The 17,980-nt window shown below is 52.6% G+C and overlaps 9 protein-coding genes across 9 annotated transcripts; 5 read left to right on the top strand and 4 right to left on the bottom strand.

Moving 5' to 3' along the window:
- Positions 1-390: 390 nt before the first annotated feature.
- Positions 391-735, bottom strand: N7468_009574 (uncharacterized protein; the record flags this gene model as incomplete). Its single annotated transcript, XM_058478870.1, has 1 exon — positions 391-735. One exon carries the CDS (start codon positions 733-735, stop codon positions 391-393), a length of 345 nt encoding a protein of 114 aa, XP_058327200.1.
- Positions 736-1,885: 1,150 nt separating this feature from the next.
- On the top strand, positions 1,886-3,848 carry N7468_009573 (uncharacterized protein; the record flags this gene model as incomplete). The annotated part of the gene is made up of 4 exons (XM_058478869.1): positions 1,886-1,923; positions 2,268-2,465; positions 2,522-3,113; positions 3,162-3,848. 4 exons carry the CDS (start codon positions 1,886-1,888, stop codon positions 3,846-3,848), a joined length of 1,515 nt encoding a protein of 504 aa, XP_058327199.1.
- Positions 3,849-4,536: 688 nt separating this feature from the next.
- Positions 4,537-4,932, top strand: N7468_009572 (uncharacterized protein; the record flags this gene model as incomplete). The annotated part of the gene is made up of 1 exon (XM_058478868.1): positions 4,537-4,932. The coding sequence occupies one exon, from the start codon at positions 4,537-4,539 to the stop codon at positions 4,930-4,932; it is 396 nt and encodes a 131-aa protein (XP_058327198.1).
- Positions 4,933-5,574: 642 nt separating this feature from the next.
- Positions 5,575-6,751, bottom strand: N7468_009571 (uncharacterized protein; the record flags this gene model as incomplete). The annotated part of the gene is made up of 2 exons (XM_058478867.1): positions 5,575-5,730; positions 5,780-6,751. Coding segments are annotated over 2 exons (1,128 nt in total), but the record flags the coding sequence as incomplete, so codon positions are not given.
- A 1,355-nt stretch (positions 6,752-8,106) lies between these two features.
- Positions 8,107-10,719, bottom strand: N7468_009570 (putative C6 transcription factor; the record flags this gene model as incomplete). The annotated part of the gene is made up of 4 exons (XM_058478866.1): positions 8,107-8,184; positions 8,238-8,327; positions 8,390-9,967; positions 10,060-10,719. 4 exons carry the CDS (start codon positions 10,717-10,719, stop codon positions 8,107-8,109), a joined length of 2,406 nt encoding a protein of 801 aa, XP_058327196.1.
- Positions 10,720-11,063: 344 nt separating this feature from the next.
- N7468_009569 (uncharacterized protein) lies at positions 11,064-12,423 on the bottom strand (the record flags this gene model as incomplete). Its single annotated transcript, XM_058478865.1, has 5 exons — positions 11,064-11,486; positions 11,539-11,747; positions 11,803-11,942; positions 12,002-12,228; positions 12,289-12,423. 5 exons carry the CDS (start codon positions 12,421-12,423, stop codon positions 11,064-11,066), a joined length of 1,134 nt encoding a protein of 377 aa, XP_058327195.1.
- A 1,177-nt stretch (positions 12,424-13,600) lies between these two features.
- Positions 13,601-15,413, top strand: N7468_009568 (GMC family oxidoreductase; the record flags this gene model as incomplete). Its single annotated transcript, XM_058478864.1, has 3 exons — positions 13,601-13,631; positions 13,691-14,401; positions 14,464-15,413. The coding sequence occupies 3 exons, from the start codon at positions 13,601-13,603 to the stop codon at positions 15,411-15,413; spliced, it is 1,692 nt and encodes a 563-aa protein (XP_058327194.1).
- A 1,421-nt stretch (positions 15,414-16,834) lies between these two features.
- On the top strand, positions 16,835-17,149 carry N7468_009567 (uncharacterized protein; the record flags this gene model as incomplete). Its single annotated transcript, XM_058478863.1, has 1 exon — positions 16,835-17,149. The coding sequence occupies one exon, from the start codon at positions 16,835-16,837 to the stop codon at positions 17,147-17,149; it is 315 nt and encodes a 104-aa protein (XP_058327193.1).
- Positions 17,150-17,178: 29 nt separating this feature from the next.
- On the top strand, positions 17,179-17,763 carry N7468_009566 (sucrase/ferredoxin-like domain-containing protein; the record flags this gene model as incomplete). The annotated part of the gene is made up of 1 exon (XM_058478862.1): positions 17,179-17,763. The coding sequence occupies one exon, from the start codon at positions 17,179-17,181 to the stop codon at positions 17,761-17,763; it is 585 nt and encodes a 194-aa protein (XP_058327192.1).
- Positions 17,764-17,980: the final 217 nt, after the last annotated feature.

Here is a 17,980-nt window from a genome sequence, read left to right as displayed (position 1 = left end):
ACAGTCTCTAAATTGATATCAACCCCCCGGAAGATCAACCTCCAGGAAGCAAATCAAACTGCGACTGAAATACCAGCCTGAGACTCGTCCCGGACGGGATAAATACTATGCTGGACATCGACCACCCGGGCGAAACCCGCAATACATGAGCATCAAGTGCCGGGGCCCCTGTTTTAGCCGTGATGGGATAGGGCTGTTATCAACTACGTCTGGAAATTCTGATCGTCAAAGGAATGTTATTGTGAAACCGATATAGCGTCCAGTCTAGAAACCAAAATCAAGGCTTTCACCGCGCAATGCACGAAGGGAAAAATATACAGAAAAATTAACGCCATTATTAAAACCGTGTATACCATTTAACACATATCCATCATGCCCAGTCCCTTTTTTTTAACGGCGAGGAGTAGGGGTGGCCGAGACAGTGGGAGCCACGGCAGAAGAGGACCAGGCAGCGGCCTTCGCAGATTGGATGGCCTGCAGGTCGGGGTTCAGCTTGGAGTAGAGGGCCTGCTTGGCAGAGCCACTGGGGGCAGCCAGGAAGCTGTTGTAGTCGGCGTAGAACTTCGACTCGGCAGCCTGGACGGCGGGAGGGCCGTCAAGGGGACCGATGGAAGGAGTAGGAGTAGCGGATGAAGAGGCTGAGGTCCAAAAGGAGGAGGCTGAGGACCAAGAGCCCGGCAGAGCCACGGCGCAGCTGCCCATGAGGCCGAGAGAAATGAGGGTCTTGAACTGCATATTGATTGCAGATGTGGATTGTGGAGAGATGGGGGTTGTAGGCGAGTAGCTTTCTGGTTTTTGTGGATGCTTGAAAGAGGCGAGCAACGGCTGGCTTTAAGTATCGAGGCCTCGAGTGGCGTGGATCAGGTATTCGAGTCGGTGGATCCGTTGAGCACAAAATGGACTGCACTGGGGGATATTACTCAAACAAAATCCCGCAGACAAATCATATGTATGGTATTTAGTGCATGCGATGGGGCTGCCCCGTCGGTGGTGTTGGGGAGTGGGTCTATTGCGTAGGCAGGCTTTCCTCCAGGTCTGGCAGCTGCGATTTGGAGGCTTTGACAGTCGATGTCATCATGGCAGTTGCGTACCTAGGTATAACACACGGGGCGGATTGGAATACGATCCTACGGCGTGGGGGGGCGTGCTTCGATACTCGAGCCCGCGGCTCAGAGGCCCCAAGTTTTCATGGTCTGGACGTCTATGCAATTAGGCGGTTGCCTGGTGCAATGAGAAGTGGCCTTGGAAATAGAGACTGCTCTTTATTTAGTAAACGAGGCATAAAACAGGCGAAGCCGTTGCCGCGTCGTCCGGATCGTCCGTTCGCCACAGCCAGGGCCGGGCTGTACCAGCGAGGGCCCCGATCCACTGATCGCCGGGTGCCCCCCCAATGGTCTGGTCGGGACTGTCACCCACAGCCTTGGGGCCTGGCTCAGGCATTCTGTGGCAACGCGTCAGCTTCTCGCATACACCCCCCATTTACATGGGTCTACGACAGAGTCGTCCGGGGGTCTCGTTCCCAAGGGCCATTCCGCCCGAGTGCCCTGCGGTTCGTTCTGGATATGCCCAAAATAGCCAGGCGGGACGTCGCTGATTCTAGTCCGTTCTAGACGAATACCGCGCGACCCGAGGCATCTTAACGAGTTCTGTAGGGAAAAAAAATGACTTCATAATAACCAAAACGCGGCATGTCCTGGAAGAATCAGGGATAATTGGACTGACTGATGCTGTCCATGGATGGGTTCCAGGCACAGAGCCCTTCGTACCATGTGCAACCAACTATTCTTAGCAGCATCCATGGATGCACGCCGCAACAGGCAGAGATCTTATACCAAGTGGCGAAAGAAGAACACAGAACAAGATCATCGCACGTGTTAACTCACCAATGAGCGCAGTCTCCATGGCTCAACGGCTCCATTTTCCGTATGAAGAAAATGCCAGTTGATACCTGAAACACCGGGTGTCGACGCTTGACGCTGTCCAATCATGATCTGGCTTCCGATCCGCTCGCGCGGGCCAATCAGACGAATTCTGAACCAGCTTTTCAGGACCAGCAGTGCTGGCTATATCTCTAAAAAGGGAGCGGTAGTCGATTGTCCTGTGCAGTGATTCCAGGCGGCTATAGTAAGTACACAATGCGCACCTTGATAACATGCTTGAATTTCGGCGCTGCTCCGTGATCCAATGTAATTGGCGGTTGCTGTCCAGCCTTGCGCGAAAACAGATAATATGGCGTGATGATCTAGCTAGTTAACTCAAAGTTACAGCTCGGCCGATAGCCAAGTCGGGGTAGCAAGCAGCTCATCTGATGATTCCCCGCCAGTATATGGTACCATGGCAATCAAGAGCGTGGCAGTCATCGGTGCCGGCCCCGCGGGTGTCATCGCGGTTGATGCATTGGTAAAAGAGCAAGCGTTCGATGTGATTCGCGTCTTTGAACGACAAGAGAAGGCGGGCGGCTGCTGGTATTTAGTCCTCTGCCCTGTGATTTTCCTTGTAAAGGGTGTTCTGACGGCCGCAGGGTCTCTCGCGATGACGAGCCACCAAGGGAATTGGACTTGGATAGACTCGCCGATAGGACTGCAGATGCTCCGGTGGCTATTCCGGCAAGTTTGCCATGTAGAACGCCGCCATTAACGCAGCAGCGGTTCACAGACTCGCCAATCTACCCTGGGTTAGAGACCAATGTCGATGCGAGTGCGATGTCGTTTTCTCAGGAGAGCATTCCGGTCGTTCGATCGGAATGGTCAATTCAGCGACACGGAGAAGATACCCCATTCCGGCCTCATGCAGTGATCAGACAGTACGTGGAAGATGTTCTGACTGTCAATGGGAATCAGCATCTCGTCGAGTATAATACTACCGTCGAGCGCGCGATTAAGAACCCAGAAACCGAGAAATGGGACGTGGTGCTCCGTCGCCGCGAGTTGCATGACGGCGCTCCTTCAGACTACTGGTGGTCAGAGACGTTTGATGCTATTATGGTGGCCTCTGGTCACTATGCAGTGCCTTATATTCCTGCAATCAAGGGACTGAAAGAACTTGCGATGCGAAACCCCGGCAGTGTTGAGCACACAAAGCATTATCGTGGCCCAGAAAAATACCGAGGAAAGGTGAGCCTTTGACAGCCCTGTGTGATGATACATATCTGACTCGAACAGAAAGTTGTCACTGTTGGAGCATCTGTATCCGCGGCAGACACCGCAATTAGTGTGACATCCACGGCGCGGTCTCCGGTCATTGCAGTGGTGCGCGGTCGATACAACCCCTTCTTTGGTGACGAAGCCTTCAAAAACCCGAACATCCAGCGACGCCCGCCAATTTCCCACATCACAGAGCGTACCGTTCACTTCGAAGACGGCACGTCCGAGAGCGATGTCGATCATATCATATTCGGCACCGGCTTCACGTGGCAGCTACCTTTTCTGCCGCAAATCCCAACGCGCAACAATCGCGTGCCTGACATCTTTCTCCACGTCTTCCACCGCGAACCCACATTGATGTTCATCGGAGCGGTTGGGGCGGGCCTGACCTTCAAGATTTTCGAGTGGCAGGCGGTTGCGGCGGCCCGAGTTCTTGCTGGCAAGGCTTCTCTTCCTCCCATGGCCGAACGAGAGAAGTGGGAAAAGGAGGGGATCGAGCAGCGGGGGGATGGGCCCTCATTTAGTGTTGTGAGCCCTCATTTCGAGTCTTATTTCGAACGTTTGCGTGCGATTGCTGGCCCTCCACGCGATGGCAAGGGCCGTCCCTTGCCAGCCTTCGACGAGAACTGGGTGATTGCTTTCAACTCTGGCCATGAACGCCGCAAGCGGATGTGGCGTCGCTTGAATCGAGGTGCCCAGCTTTAAACCTGTAAACCGTTAAAATGAAGCGATTGGGCAACGTTGCTACGAAGGCTTGGATGTATTGGAACTGTTTCAAACCCGCGAGATTGAGGCTGTCGAGACACCCCCAGAGGTTTGAACACTGAAACTTACCTGTAGATTTTGTTTAACGCTAAGCCATGCTGGGGTGGGAATGTCCTAACTCTTGAGCCGGAGAGATAAGTAGTAAAGGTGAATACAACCGGGGTCGGCATACTGTCGTGTCCTGCCGCCTGCCCACATAACCAGCATGTATTGAGATTTGTACATAGTCATGACTCCATAGAATCAAGATGTTGTGTCGCGAGTGAATCCAACGCGAAAGACACATGCGAGATCATCAGGGGTTTCCTGGTTTACACTAAGAATTGGAATTCATCAAGCATCCTGATAGGCCTTTGGGGCTCGAGGCTCGAGGCTTGGCGCGCCCCCAGCTCGAAGCCGGAGACTCCGATGCAGCTTACGCCCACATCTCCTGCAGCCAACAGATCCCGCTGCAATGGAATCGCGCCCAGCCAGACGTCCCTTGCCTACACGTTCCTGAGAATGCAATAACCCGTCCCCGTCGGACCTGTCGCCTGCACGTCACTAAACACCCGTATCCCCGCACGTTCGCACGCCTCAAAATCACGGCGATCATACCCACTCGCCTGAGACCCAACCCTGTACGATTATGATCGCCAATATCTCGCCCCGGGCGATCTTCGAGCAGCCGCCGGAATGCGCCGACTACAGCAACTTCTTCCCGGTGCTACCATTCGACAGCGACACCCCGTCGGCGCAGTTCTTCACCCAAGTTCCGCTCTACCAGCCCGAGAATAACCACACCGATCTGCCTGCAACGTTGCAGGAGTGCTGTCACTATAAGACGTGGACATACGCGGACCCAGAACTATGCACGGCGATCTGCAATTCGAGGACGTTGAAACAAGCGCTGGAAGTGCAGTATTGCCTGAATGCGCAGAAGATCCACTATGGGGTGTTGGCGAACACCGGTGCTGTGCCTACGGCAAGGCTGTGGGCTATTCTGTGCGTGGGCGGCCTCGTGCTTTCGATGGTGATGTTTTGATGTGGCACTGTGATTTATGGCATTCGTTTTATGATCGAGATACCCAATGTTACGAGAGATTGCATATGCATGCAAATCAAACCTAATTTATTCATTCTAGTCCAACTCCTATTAACTGCCTGTAGCGATTTACCTTCACCCCCCTCGCTCAGCATGGGGTAGGTCCAGGCCACCCTCTGCATGCAGGCATACTCTACAAAGAAGCATGGTGTTGTTGGGCTGACGAGCTTGGTGGCGAAGGAGGTTAGACCAATTACGCGGATTAATACTGTGGCGCTGTGTTCGTTCGTCCAAGTGACGATTGACGGACGCTAGTTTCTTTCAGTGGCTTTACTGACTCCGCTTCTTGACGGATGGATATCCATCACGGGAGGTAGATCTTCAGCGTTGCCCGCGACTATACTACGAGTCAGAAATTGCGCAGTCTGTGTCATCCTTACGCAGTGATGCAACACCGTATACGACAGGTCAAGTGTACGGAGGTAGGGTTTAGCCCTGGAATTCATCTATGTATATTCTCATTCCGTTTATGTGACACCGCCGTTGCGGCCATCCATGCCTGGACGGCCCATTGAAATCACACCCGAACGCCTCATCAAATCTATGTCTTGAACAATAAGCAACCATGAAGACGTACCACCCTTATGACCATATATACAGCCATGCACCGAGGACAATCGTCAGAGACAGCCAGCGAGGACGCCTGATGGAAGCTCCAGAGCTGATGTCGATACCGTCGACAACCACTGGCCATCCATCGCTAGTATAGTTCAAAAAGTTCCAGCCCAGTAAAGCCTCCTATCCAGTCCGTCAATATGTGTACATCAATGCGATTCACGGGACTTACCTCATTCGTGAACCCAATCGACGTATTGAGGTAGTGATAATACAGAATATCGGGAACTGAGTCATTCCCAGCTAACACGCCCAACCCACCAGGGGCATAGACTTCACCATGATTACTTTCGTAAACAGTAGTTCCTCCGCCTTCCAATAATGACTGGCCAGACTTGTCCAGAAAAGGACCACGCACATTCTTCGATCTACCGACCCGAATACTATACTCGTCGTTCCTTGGCGGAAACCCAGTCTTAATGAACTGGCAGCACGCACCATGGCTGAACCAAGCATAGTAGTAGCCATCACGGTAGCTCATCCACGAGCCCTCCTCCGGCTTCTGTTTCTGGTCCGGCATGAACGTAAGCTGCACCGCGTCAGGGGCGTCGGCATCCTCGACAGAGAGCAGATCGTCCGACAGCGGGACTTGCCAGATATCATGCCAGTAGCTCCCGAAGTTGAGGTACGGCTTGCCGGTGGCATTATCGAAGATAAAGGACGCATCGATGGCATTGGTGATGTTGTACGGCCATACATCCGACCGTTTGCCCTTGCCAGTGCGAATCACGGCCCCGTGGTCTGTCCAAGAGCTGCCATCAAGAGCAGTAGCTGTCGCGACGCCGATCGCGCTGTCGCGGGAGCCGTGGGTACTTAGCGCGTAGTAGCAGTAGAAGGTCCCGTTGCGTTCGATGGTGGTCGGGGCCCACGGTCGTGATCTGTTCTGGATGCCCTCGATGATACTGTCGCGTTGCAGCACGGTGCCGACTTCTTCCCATGGCCCGCTCATATTATAGGATTTGAAGAACGGGATATGGAAGTCGCCCCTGAACAAGTAGTATTCGCCATTATAGTTGAGGACATTGGGGTCGTGGATGTTGATATTGCCCTGGTTAGGCAACGGCATGGCCGAAGACGTATCGTAGACTTGGGAGACATGGCCGAATTGGCCCTTCCAGGGACGGCGCAGACTAGGTTGAGGCTGGCTAGTAGCCATAGCGCCCCGAGAAGCTCCATGGGGTCGGGATCCTAAGCTTTTTTGTGGCGCCGGGGTAAGCATGCACAATATTCGCAATAATGCGGGGAAAAGAGGCAATGCAGTGGATATCAAGAGCCAAGAAAAGGTAAATATGTTATCGGACCAAGCAGCGCGATGCTCTTCCGGTTCGGAGGAATTGAGCCTGGCTCGCCCGAGGAAAGATGCCTGGCATAGGATGACAGAAAGGCAGGCACCTCAGCGGGAAAGGACGAGATAACGAAACCCTGAGAGAATCACTGAGAAGTAGCACAGCCCCAGGAAAATCCGTAATCTGCAGGATTCAATCAGGCCCAAAATTAGTCTCGCACTAAACCGAAGCCAAGTGTTTTAGGCTGCCGTGTTTTGGCAAGATAACCTCGATGCACTTGGCGATCGCCCGAGGGCCATCTGAACGGTCCCGATTATAGGGGGGGCAATCCGAGGCTGAACAGGGATTGCGAAGTCCCTCCGAGGGACACCGAGGTACGACCTTTCTCCACTACCCACTGATTGTGATAATTTCGATTTGCGCCTATGTTGGGGGGTGGAGAGCTGATAACGATCGAGGGCTCGCAATTGGCCATGCCAGGCCGTCTTTGCGATAGGGGGGGATCTTCTCGGTACGGCACACCTATTTATAACCCGTGAGTTGGCAGCTGCATAATCCTGAGATCAGTGCAGTCTGAGTACTAGGACTGCCATTTTTGATTTATTTAATATGATTACCAGAACGTGATGGTGCCTCTATAACTTGACCTTGAAACCCCCAATCAACCCCCAGTCAACCCCCCCGTTGGCTCTCGAGGCTGCGACCCCTATTACGTTTGGCCCCAGTTGTACGTGTAACGAGGCTGGACCCTAACTAATGCGGCTGAGCCCTGAATAGTTGCGGATCTCCGTACGGAGGATCTCGTACTAGTAGTGGCAATGCGAGCACTACCCAGCACCTTGGGGGCTAGTAGCAATAGTTCCTTGAATGATGAAGATCAAACGTCACGGATCGGAAGCTTCCAGCTTCCAAGTGATCTGCGACTCCTTTCGGCGGGGATCAACAGGCAATTACTCCATACGTCTATGACTATTGAGGTTATGCGCTGTCTGATCGACAATACGTGTTCATGATGCAAGTCAGCGTTTAGCCTAAAGCCAGGCAGTATATTTCTTGTGCGCCATGCGAGAATTGTGCATGCTGTCATGTTTTCATGCTAGTACTTTATTTAAATGGACTCTCCGAGGTATGCTAGCTGTCTTCAACAGGGGGTATCGATAACGCCAGTACTGGAATGAAAAATACCCAAAAACACCACACATGGATTCATCTGTCACGTTAATAGTGCCATGCCAGTCCAGTTGTCCCAATCGAAGACATCTAGGAAAGGATCGAAACTGCCTGGAGATGGCTGTGGTCTACTTTAGTGTTAAAGGATAGCGTAACCGTGATGGGGGCACTAACCATATTGCCGAGACTAGACGGCGGCAGCACGCTAGTGAAATCGGCCGGTACAACTGGGGCCATACCTTGTGACGCAAGGGAAGCCGCGACCTAGCAAAAATGAGAACCCACATCCAAAGGTATAATACTGGTGTAAAAGTGAATGTGCTTACCTGGTTCTCTTGGAAATTTCCCAGTCCAAGCTCGCCAAGATGCTCGCAGGTCGCATGCTGCGAGAACAAGGTTTGCGCAAAATTGAGGACCCGTTCAACGACCTGCTGCTTATACATGGTCTCCTGGACGGGCCAGAGTTGGGCTTTGACAAGTGATTCGATCGTCGACAAGAAAAAGTAGTCTTTGGCGCCTTTGACCACCAACAAGAGATTGACTTCCATAGCGATGAGGGCGGTCTCTAGAAGAGATACCAACGTGTCGGGAAGGCCCGGCAAGGCGTGGAGTTGGAACGTGGACGCCTGTGAGCCCGAATCGAGATTATGCAGCGCTTGACAAACAGACATGAATGCCTGCATCGTCCACTCTCCGAGCATGCCAAGCGACAATTGCGGCGAGGTCTCGTGCATTAAGCGTTGTGTGGAGAGGATCATGACGGCAGCGTCTAAACGGGCCCTTGCGGAAGGAGAGAACAAAACCTCACGCGGCGCTTCGATAGCGAACGGAGTATGAAGCGAGAGCAAGCTTTGGGCAATCTTGGTCTTGATCAAGGAATTCCATAATAGCACCTTTTCTTTCGTGATCATATCAGTATTGGCTGCGCTCCAAGAAGGGATCTGAGACAAGTGCCGGTTGAATTCCCAGTCGAGGCGCTGAATCTCTTCATAGCGGCAGTTGATGTGGGGAGAATGCATCAGAGCGCATGTTTTCAGGCGAAGATCTAGCGACCGAGCTAGAGCGGTCGCGAAAGAGGAGTCTGTTATTTCGTGAACCGGTCGGTCTCTAGGTGACTCTACCGTAGTCTCATCGAGTTCTTCATCGTCAATATTCAATGGACGGAGGCTGTCGTGGTCAGAACTCTGGATCGATGGTGGCATGCCTCGGTCAATAGCGACTTGAAGGTCCAGTTCTAGGATGGTTACCCAGATCCGACGACGCATCTCTTTATTGAATACCGAGATGCGGCTGTTTTTGCTCGGATCGCGGTGATAGCCCGCCATCATGGCCGATTTGACCAAGGTACTGGTGGCGAGCCAAGCCTGGCTGCGTTTCATGCCAAACGCATTTCTTGCCATGATGAGAAGAATCTGGAGACGTAGAGTCGATATTTGCGGCCGTTTGATTTGTGCGTTGTGGACCCATTTTTCCGAATGTAGAACCCATTCGATGGCAGTGTGACACTTCAGAGGCGCGGGGCTCTTCTTTTGTAGACTGGCCAAACTGGTAAAGTTCCATGCACATGCGAGCACCAGCAGCAGCTGGGCTACAAAGGGAGCGGATTGCACGCTAGGGTTCTCCCGGTTCTCCCAGAAGTCATCTACTTCACGGAGGAACGAAGGAATGTGAAAGATCCGATGAGTCGACTCCACATACGCTATGTATAGAGCGATAAGCTCATCAACCACGCCTCTCGATGGCAGCAGCGTAGCCAATGATTCGGTGGTTGGCTCTGGGAAAGGCTCGTTAAGTGGCTTGCGTTTCCATAGCCCTCGCCTTACTCGCTCCAGATCTGGGCGAACTTGGGACATAATCGGGTTGGACAACCTGATGTCTTCTGCAAATGCACGGATGTCCGGAAACTTAATCGTATCCAGTAAGCAATTGTCCATCAATGGAAGAAAAGAGAAAGAATAAGAAAAATAAAGGCGTGGGTTATCCAGGACAAACATACCTGGGCAACCACATTGGCGATGATTCCTGACCCGGTGAATCTAGTCTTCGTCTCACGCCCTCTCATCATGATCCGAGGCGAGATAGCCAGCCGATGAGACGGCGAGAGTAAATTCTCCGAGCGAGCATCGTCATTCTCCTCTATGCCCTGCGCCGAATGGGGCAGCTCAAACTCCACGCGCCTCGGACGCTGCAACAGATCAGTATTCACATAAGGGTCCTGGTCAACAGCGGCCTTAGGAGCCCCAAGTACTGTCTCTAAAAACCCTCGATTGATGTGCCTTCGCCTCGGGCCTGGGCCATCAGAAGCAGATACTGGCTCCGACGCCGACGCCGAAAGCGGTTCTTCTGGCCGAGTTTCTCTTAACCCCGACGCCGGCGTCGAGTATGCTGGACCTTCTTCTGGTTTAGTTCGGGCACTGGTAGATGATCCTCGACCCGGGGGCAACGCGCTGGGGGCCACCGTCGCGGGCTGTTGCCATAGAAAGCCATCCTCGTAGGTACAGCTCGTGTTCGAACGGCTCTTGCGGCAGCGCGAACAGCTCGGAAATTCGCGGTCGCAGCGGAGCTTGCGCAGGCGGCAATTGGTGCACGCCATGGTCCGTCTGCGCCGCTTGCGCGGGCGGTCTTGCTGGGCCCCGAATGCTTGAATTACCTCCATGACTGGAATGGTGAACTTGAAGATGCCCTCTGCCAGTGCTCCTTTCCCTCCCAGGACGGGCGGTGGTCGTGGCTTGACGTTAATTTGAAGAGGTCACGGTGGGCCCGGGACTGGGGCGAATGCGGAAATTGTCCCCGATGTGCTCGTAACGCAGGAAAGAACCTTTGGCAAACTTTAGATGTTTCTCTTTGGGTATTATAATGTATTAAATTATCGATGGATGCATATGTGCATAGAAAAATCCCCATCGAAAGGCTGTACGCTGTATAGAACAGCTGGCCCCATCGTTATAGCGCTCTACTTTTTATGGTACAAGATGTTATCAAATCGGAGACACCGTAATCTTACAACTCGGAATCCCATTCTCTGCGGGGAGGAGGGGAGTGTTTGTTGGCATCCCAAGGCTCGCTCTGGACAACCGTCTCCGACACGACAGTAATATCCTTAGATGTAGGCGGGGAATCATTCAGGATGTGTTCATCGCTGCCCCATGCCGAGATCAGAGTACCCGTTACGGCTCCGGCATTCGACTTGCCCTTCTTGGTGTCGGTTCCGGACTTGCTGGTTATGGTCTGGAAGCCTCGACTGGAAAGAGGGTATGACTGGGTGTTCGGCTTGCCCGAAGAACTGAACAACTGGGAAAGACCAATCTTGCTGAAGAGTTTACGGATGAGGGGTTGGATAATCGGCAGGTTGGAGACAATGATAGAGACAAAGCCTTCACGGCAAGCCCATTTCGAGCCAGAGACGGCACCATCCGGACCGGCCTGTATCCAGGTTAGAGAAAAACATTGACCACAAGGAGTGCTGGCAACCCACGCTGACAATGACAACCGCTCGGATGAGAGTTGCGACCATAACAAAAGTAGCCCCGGAAAACAGAGCGATTAATGGAATCTTTCTCTTGATGTTAATCTTGACAGCCCAAAGAAGAGGCAACGGGATCAACAAGAGATATAGATCGGTGATGATATCGAAAATCACGCAAACGTAGACATAAACCGGAGACTTTGTTGGCTGGCAGATATCTATTCACGGGTTAGGAACTACGAACGAGGTAGATTGACTTGGATAGAGACTGACTTCCGGGATCGGGGTTAACCTGCCAGAAGCGGTGGAAAGGCTGACATGAAAGTAGCAGAGACAACTGCGCCGCAAGCCATGTGACTCCTAGGAGTATATAAGCGCCGCGAACGCGAGTGGGCAGGTTTTGTAGTCCAGTTCTGTGTGATTGTTGTTAGGACTTGTACGGAAGATTCTCGGACCAGAAGATGAAACACACGTCAAACGGGAGTAGAAGATCGCCAAACAGAACTTGATTAACCAAAGACTCGCCACATAAAGTGACCATCCAATGACCTGGATCTTGGAGCCTGCGACGCGCATCGAAAACTCATGCGAGCTGGGATCAAGGCTTGCCCGTTCCTCGGTGGACATGTAACTGTTCGTCAAGCCGCTATAGTCAGCGACGACGAGGTATGCGGCTACTACTTCCGCAGTGAAGACCGCCTTGGGAATCATTCGGTTAGCCTGGGACACAAAAGCTATGAAACCCGAGAAATAACATACACCGGCTACTGGCATAAGGTAGTCATCCAGCTGAAACTGGGAGATCCCAACCAGGTTCCATCGAACAATGATCCGCACGATTATGAATGCGAGTGCCAGTGATAGCAAGACCCATGCTTCCACGTTGACAGACATTCTGCAGGGTCCAATCCGGGGAAATGTGATAGATCAATAATACAAATCCGGGGATCACACGAAATTATAGGCAAGAACAGTCGACCAAATCAAAACGACTGAAATTTGAGTCTCGTGTCCTTGGATGACCCGAACACCGGGGGTGCTCAGGACGCCAGAAATGAATGGCAGCCGCGATGGGCCAGGCATTGCGGCCCCAATTTCCTTTTTCCACCGGACTTCCATTCCATGTTTTGGGCTGCCATTCGAACTCCTTAATCACGTACTTTAACCACACAGGGCGCTGTAAATGCCGGAAACGATTGGCCCCCAGTGGCCCCCCAGGCCCCCAGTGGCTGGGGTCCCTCAAGGTGGATCGGTGGATCGGATGGATTCGGTGGGTTCGGGTGGGCTCGTCCCGCGGCGCTGTCAATTAGTCCCCGTCTGTTGTGTCTGTTGCCTCCAGTGTCTTCATTGGTCCCATTGGGACTATTGTCTCCATTGTGCAGTCTCCGGGGTCTCCTTCGCTGGGCGCTTGAATATAGATAAAGAGCTGTCAGCGTCTTCATGCTCCGGTCCGCTCAGTTCAACGACGCCTAAGACCCTTGTCAACATCTGCATACACGGGAAACGACCCAATTTTGCAAAGACTGCTGAAACGCACAGCAAGGATCCCCTCGCCTAAGCCAAAAATGGAATCTCGCGCATAGCGCTGTTCTGGACGTACGGAGTACATCGCTCGGTAGCCCCACATCCTCACTATACCCACGAGGGCAGGGACTGTCACCGGGGACATCGCGAAGTGGACCTGCGAGTGCCAACCTGCGCACGTCAACAAGCATTATTTACGAAGGTGGGCTGCATGGACGCAATCCTTCCGTACTAAGGCCTTCCGTACTAAGGCCTCGTTGCAGGAGGGCCACCGTGCCAAAAGGACCCAAAGTCGTCAGCTCAGGGTCTACCATTAGCGTGCATATGTGCTCCGTACTCCGTACACCGAACTTGTAACCATTTCTGAGTCCCATGCGGACCAGTAAGATGGGTGGAACTATATCTGCCTAGCTCGCTGACCGAGATTTATTGTGGTCCCTAAAAATAAGGAGCTTGGCAGTCTTTCCCCGCGTGATTATTTCCAGTGGTTGGGCCCCCCCGGTTAACAATTCCTGCCAAAGTCAATCTGTTCGGCCCAAAAAAAAAAATGTCTTCCTTTGATTTCATTGTGGTCGGAAGTAAGTATACGGAGTACATCACACTACGACATATGATAGAAACTTACCCCTTTTACTAGGCGGCCCTTCAGGTTGTACTGTGGCTTATGAACTAGCGAGATCAGCCGCCAAGCCTCGTATTCTTCTAATCGAAGCCGGCGATGACAATGATGATCGTAGCCACCGGGTTGACGGGCAGCGATGGACCACCTTCCAGAACTCAAGTATGAACTGGGGCTACAAGACCACGCCCCAGCGAGACTGCAACAACCGCGAGATTGACTACAGCCGCGGCCGCTGTATTGGCGGTTCGAGCGCCATCAACTTCGGAGTGTACAGCGTCGGTGCGCGGGATGACTATGAGGAATGGGCCCGCATCGCTGGCGACGACAACTTTGCCTGGAGCAGCATTCAACGCCGATTCAAGGCGCTGGAGAGCTTCCATGGGGAGATACCGGAGGGCGTGGACAAGAAGTTCGCCAACCCGAGGCCTGAGGACCACGGGTCAGACGGGCCTTTGCATGTTGGTTTCGCCCGCGAATGGGAGAGAGATTTGACCGATCTCTTGGAAACCGCTGAGCAGGCTGGCTTCCCTCTCAACCCGGATCATAACTCGGGTAACCCCATTGGCTTGTCAGTCCTGATCAACTCAGCGTACAAGGGGCTGCGTTCCATGGCTGGCGACCTGGTGAAGGGCCGGGAGAACTTGACGATCATCACCGGTGCCCCGGTGCAGCGAGTGCTTCTGGAAGGCACAAAGGCTGTTGGAGTCGAAGCTAAGGGCACTAAATGTAAATTCCAATTCAACTCCAGCCGTGTGGGAGCAAAGATTTCACTGACAAGCTTGTTCCAGATTATGCGTCCAAGGAAATCATCCTCTCATCGGGATCGCTCAACGACCCAAGAATCCTAATGCACTCCGGCATTGGCCCCGCAGCCCAGCTTAAGGAATATAACATCGATGTAGTGCTAGACGCCCCCGCCATCGGCCAAGGCCTTCGCGACCACTGCTTCGTCCCACTCGCCAACACCCGCGCGGAAGGCACCAACGACCGTAAAGCCTTCTATGGTTCGAAAGAAGCCATGGACGCGGCGCTCGAGCAGTGGCAGAAAGATGGAACCGGACCGTGGGCCAAGTTCGCTTGCGAGCTGGGCATTGGCTGGTTCAAGCTTACCGAAAAGCTCTCCGCATGGCCAGAATTCAAGGCCCTTCCCGCAGACGAGCAGCGATATCTGCTGGCGGAGACGGTGCCCCACTATGAAATTATTACCCATTTCCCCCTGCATTGGTTCATCCCAGACTTCCCCGCGGAGGCCCTGACGTACTCGTGTTTCCTCGTGTTTCTGTTCAACGCACAGACCCGTGGCGAGGTCGTCCTTCAGTCTTCTGACCCCGATACTCCTCTGCTATTCAACCCGAAGTTCCTTGCCCATCCCTTCGATCGTCGCCTGGCGGTGGAGGCGCTGCGTGACTCTTTGCGTCTTGCTAAGAGTGAGGCATACATTAAGGATAATATAGCCGAGTTGGCGATGCCCGCGGGCGAGTCGGACGAGGAGCTGCTTGAGTACTGGCGCCAGAACATCTCATCCAGCTGGCACATGACCGGTACCGTGAAGATGGGCAAGAAGGGCGACGCTGATGCTGCGGTGGACCCTGATTTCAAGCTCATGGGTATTGACAACCTGCGGGTCGCCGATATGAGTGTTGTCCCTGTATTGGTCAACGCTCACGTTCAAGCTACTGCCTATGTCACAGGAGCAACTCTGGGAGAGAAGCTTGTGAAGGAGTACAATTTGGCATAAATGCAGGTATTTGCATGGAATGGCGGGTTGAGCTCGCCTTCAACCTCTGGCCCCCGTAGCTGGACTACTCGACTAGTGCTAGTATATTTGACTTGATCAAAGTTTAGATAGACTACCGATTTTTCCTAGGACCGTACAATTAGAACTCGTGTCGAATCTGTGTTTATTCCCCGCAAAGATCATGATGGCAAATCGCTGTTATCCAATGGCACTATTCCGAGACCTAGATTCAAGCTGCTCGTGAACAGACAGGTATCAGAACGTGAGTTAGGCAGTAGGCTCTATTTCCTAGGATGTCTTTCTTCCGATTGGCAAGGTGCAACATTGCCGTCCTAGCACCCAAACTCTACACTAGTAGAGATTCCTTCAGGGTAAACATAATCGCGAGATCTAAGTTGTTGATTCTGCCACTGGCGCTGGCAGTCAGTGGGGTACTCCTTCGAGACAATTTCAGGAGGGATGCAGAAATCAGCTATGCAGCTAAGAATATAGATGACGGGGGCGATGATAACGAAGGTTGCAATGAGGCCAAGGAGGGATATAATCCCGATAGTAAGGTTGTCTTTAAAATCTCTCATGGTCCTAGTGTCTTAAGACTCAAGTTCGAAGGTTGGATTGGTATACTAAAATCATCTGTACTAGTACTAGTATCAGTCTCGTTCAAGTGGAAGTGTTCAAGGACTTATGTATTTTACCTACCCATAGAAAACTCCACGGCCTTTTTCCCCCCGACCGAACCAGGGCACCATAGCAGAATCCCTCAACAAAGAGATGACCCAGGAGAGACTTCAAACTTCTTTCAAATTGCCTTTATATATCTAGCCCCTATCCAAAACTGCGTCCGGGTCTTTCAAGTTGATACCTTCCTGCAGATTGAGGGACCCGTGAGCTCCAAAGAGATCACCCAAAGAGAGTGGCTCAGCGGCACGTAGGAGATTAGCCGTTCTTCAGATACAAAGCCCAAAAGCCAGGTTTCAGCAGGTAACATGGATCGGATTTTACATCAACTTCGACCTATTTAGGTCGGATTGGCTGTCAACGCTTCCGCTAATTACCCTCGGTCTTAATCACCCAAAAGACCTAGGGGCGCAGTCTAAGTCCCCCGGATTGGCAATAGCCACCAGGATGACATATGACCCAATCAAAGAACCTTGGAATTGCTCCCAAGTGTGGTTCTGGATTCTGGTGCCTAGTTTCCACTTACATTCCAGTCAGTGCCCCCACTCATGCGTCCGCTCCACAGTCTCCATGACTTTGGGCCGTGGCGTCTCGGGGTTAACCGTTCGGGGTATAACAAGCTTTCGGAGTTACTGTAAACATCGACTATATTTGATCTGATAAATAGCCTTCGATCTGAAAACTCCTCCCTCCCTCCTAGACCTTGCGACAATCTCGGTCCACGTCTCTCTACGCTCGTTGCAATGTTCAAGTCCCTGCTGTCGCTGGGTCGCTCGACCAACTACTTTGTTCCCAAAGTGGACCCCAAGGTAGACGGGCCGGACTGTCTACATGACTGCGCCAGTTGCACGACACATTTTCCCGACAAAGTGAAAGTCGAGACTTCACTTCCATTGTATGGACAAATCAAAGAGTTCCATTCCCACATCCTGGTGGCAACAGGCCGAACCGACTGGAAGGAGAAGGTCGAGCATGAAAAAGGGACTCTCATGGAGGCGTTAAACCAGCCATCCGCCAAGTCAAAGCACGGAGTATGTTCCGAGCAAAAGCAATCGTGACAATGAGCTAATTCCTTTCTTAGCGCTACATGGTCTCAGCTTCCAACATTCAGCCACCAGACTATTCTGGCACCGACGACCCGTCAAAGCCCACCACAGTGCTTATTCTTCCATCTTTCACTTTCATAGACTCCGTGTCCCAAGCCGATGTGCCAGACCTCATCCACCGGTTTGTCGACAGCCCTGTCACCGAGAAGAGCGGGATCGGCCCTGTGACACCTACCAGTCATATGGCGGCCCGGCCCTGCGAACTCGATTACGTCGTGCTCTTATGCTCCCATCGCCGACGAGATGCCCGCTGCGGTATCACAGCCCCGTTAATCAAGCGCGAACTTGAACGCCATCTCCGCCCCCTTGGACTGGACCGGGACGCAGATGATTCACGCCCTGGCGGTGCAGGCATATTCTTTGTTTCGCATGTTGGTGGGCATAAGTTCTCGGCAAATGTGTTGATATATCGCAAGAAGGACCAACAGATGATCTGGCTCGCGCGCGTTCGCCCGGAGCATTGCGAAGGAATTGTGAAGTACACTCTGCTGCAAGGCAAGGTCGTCCACCCCGAGGATCAGCTGCGTGGGGGCTTTGACCGGTGCCGCGGAGTAACTAGCTGGTAACGAGCTGGTAGATTTAAAAAGGGACTAATGGAGGCTTATAGAGTACACAGCTTGTCTTTCGGCGGGAGGGATCATCAATAGCGTGCATTTCACCTCATACATCGTCACTGCATAACGAGAAAAAGTAAATTAAGTATTGTTCAACTATCTTAAAATTTGCGTTTAGAATGACGACATTCCGACCCAGCGGATCCAGGGCGGGGCGCGACGCGACACG

Source organism: Penicillium chermesinum (genome assembly GCF_028974085.1).
Source record: "Penicillium chermesinum strain IBT 19713 chromosome Unknown utg000007l:1.0-2695246.0:1.0-2697696.0, whole genome shotgun sequence".
Classification (NCBI taxonomy): Eukaryota; Fungi; Ascomycota; class Eurotiomycetes; order Eurotiales; family Aspergillaceae; genus Penicillium; species Penicillium chermesinum.
The sequence above is the reverse complement of the archived record's forward strand: the minus strand, read 5'-3'. Positions and strand labels throughout refer to the sequence as shown.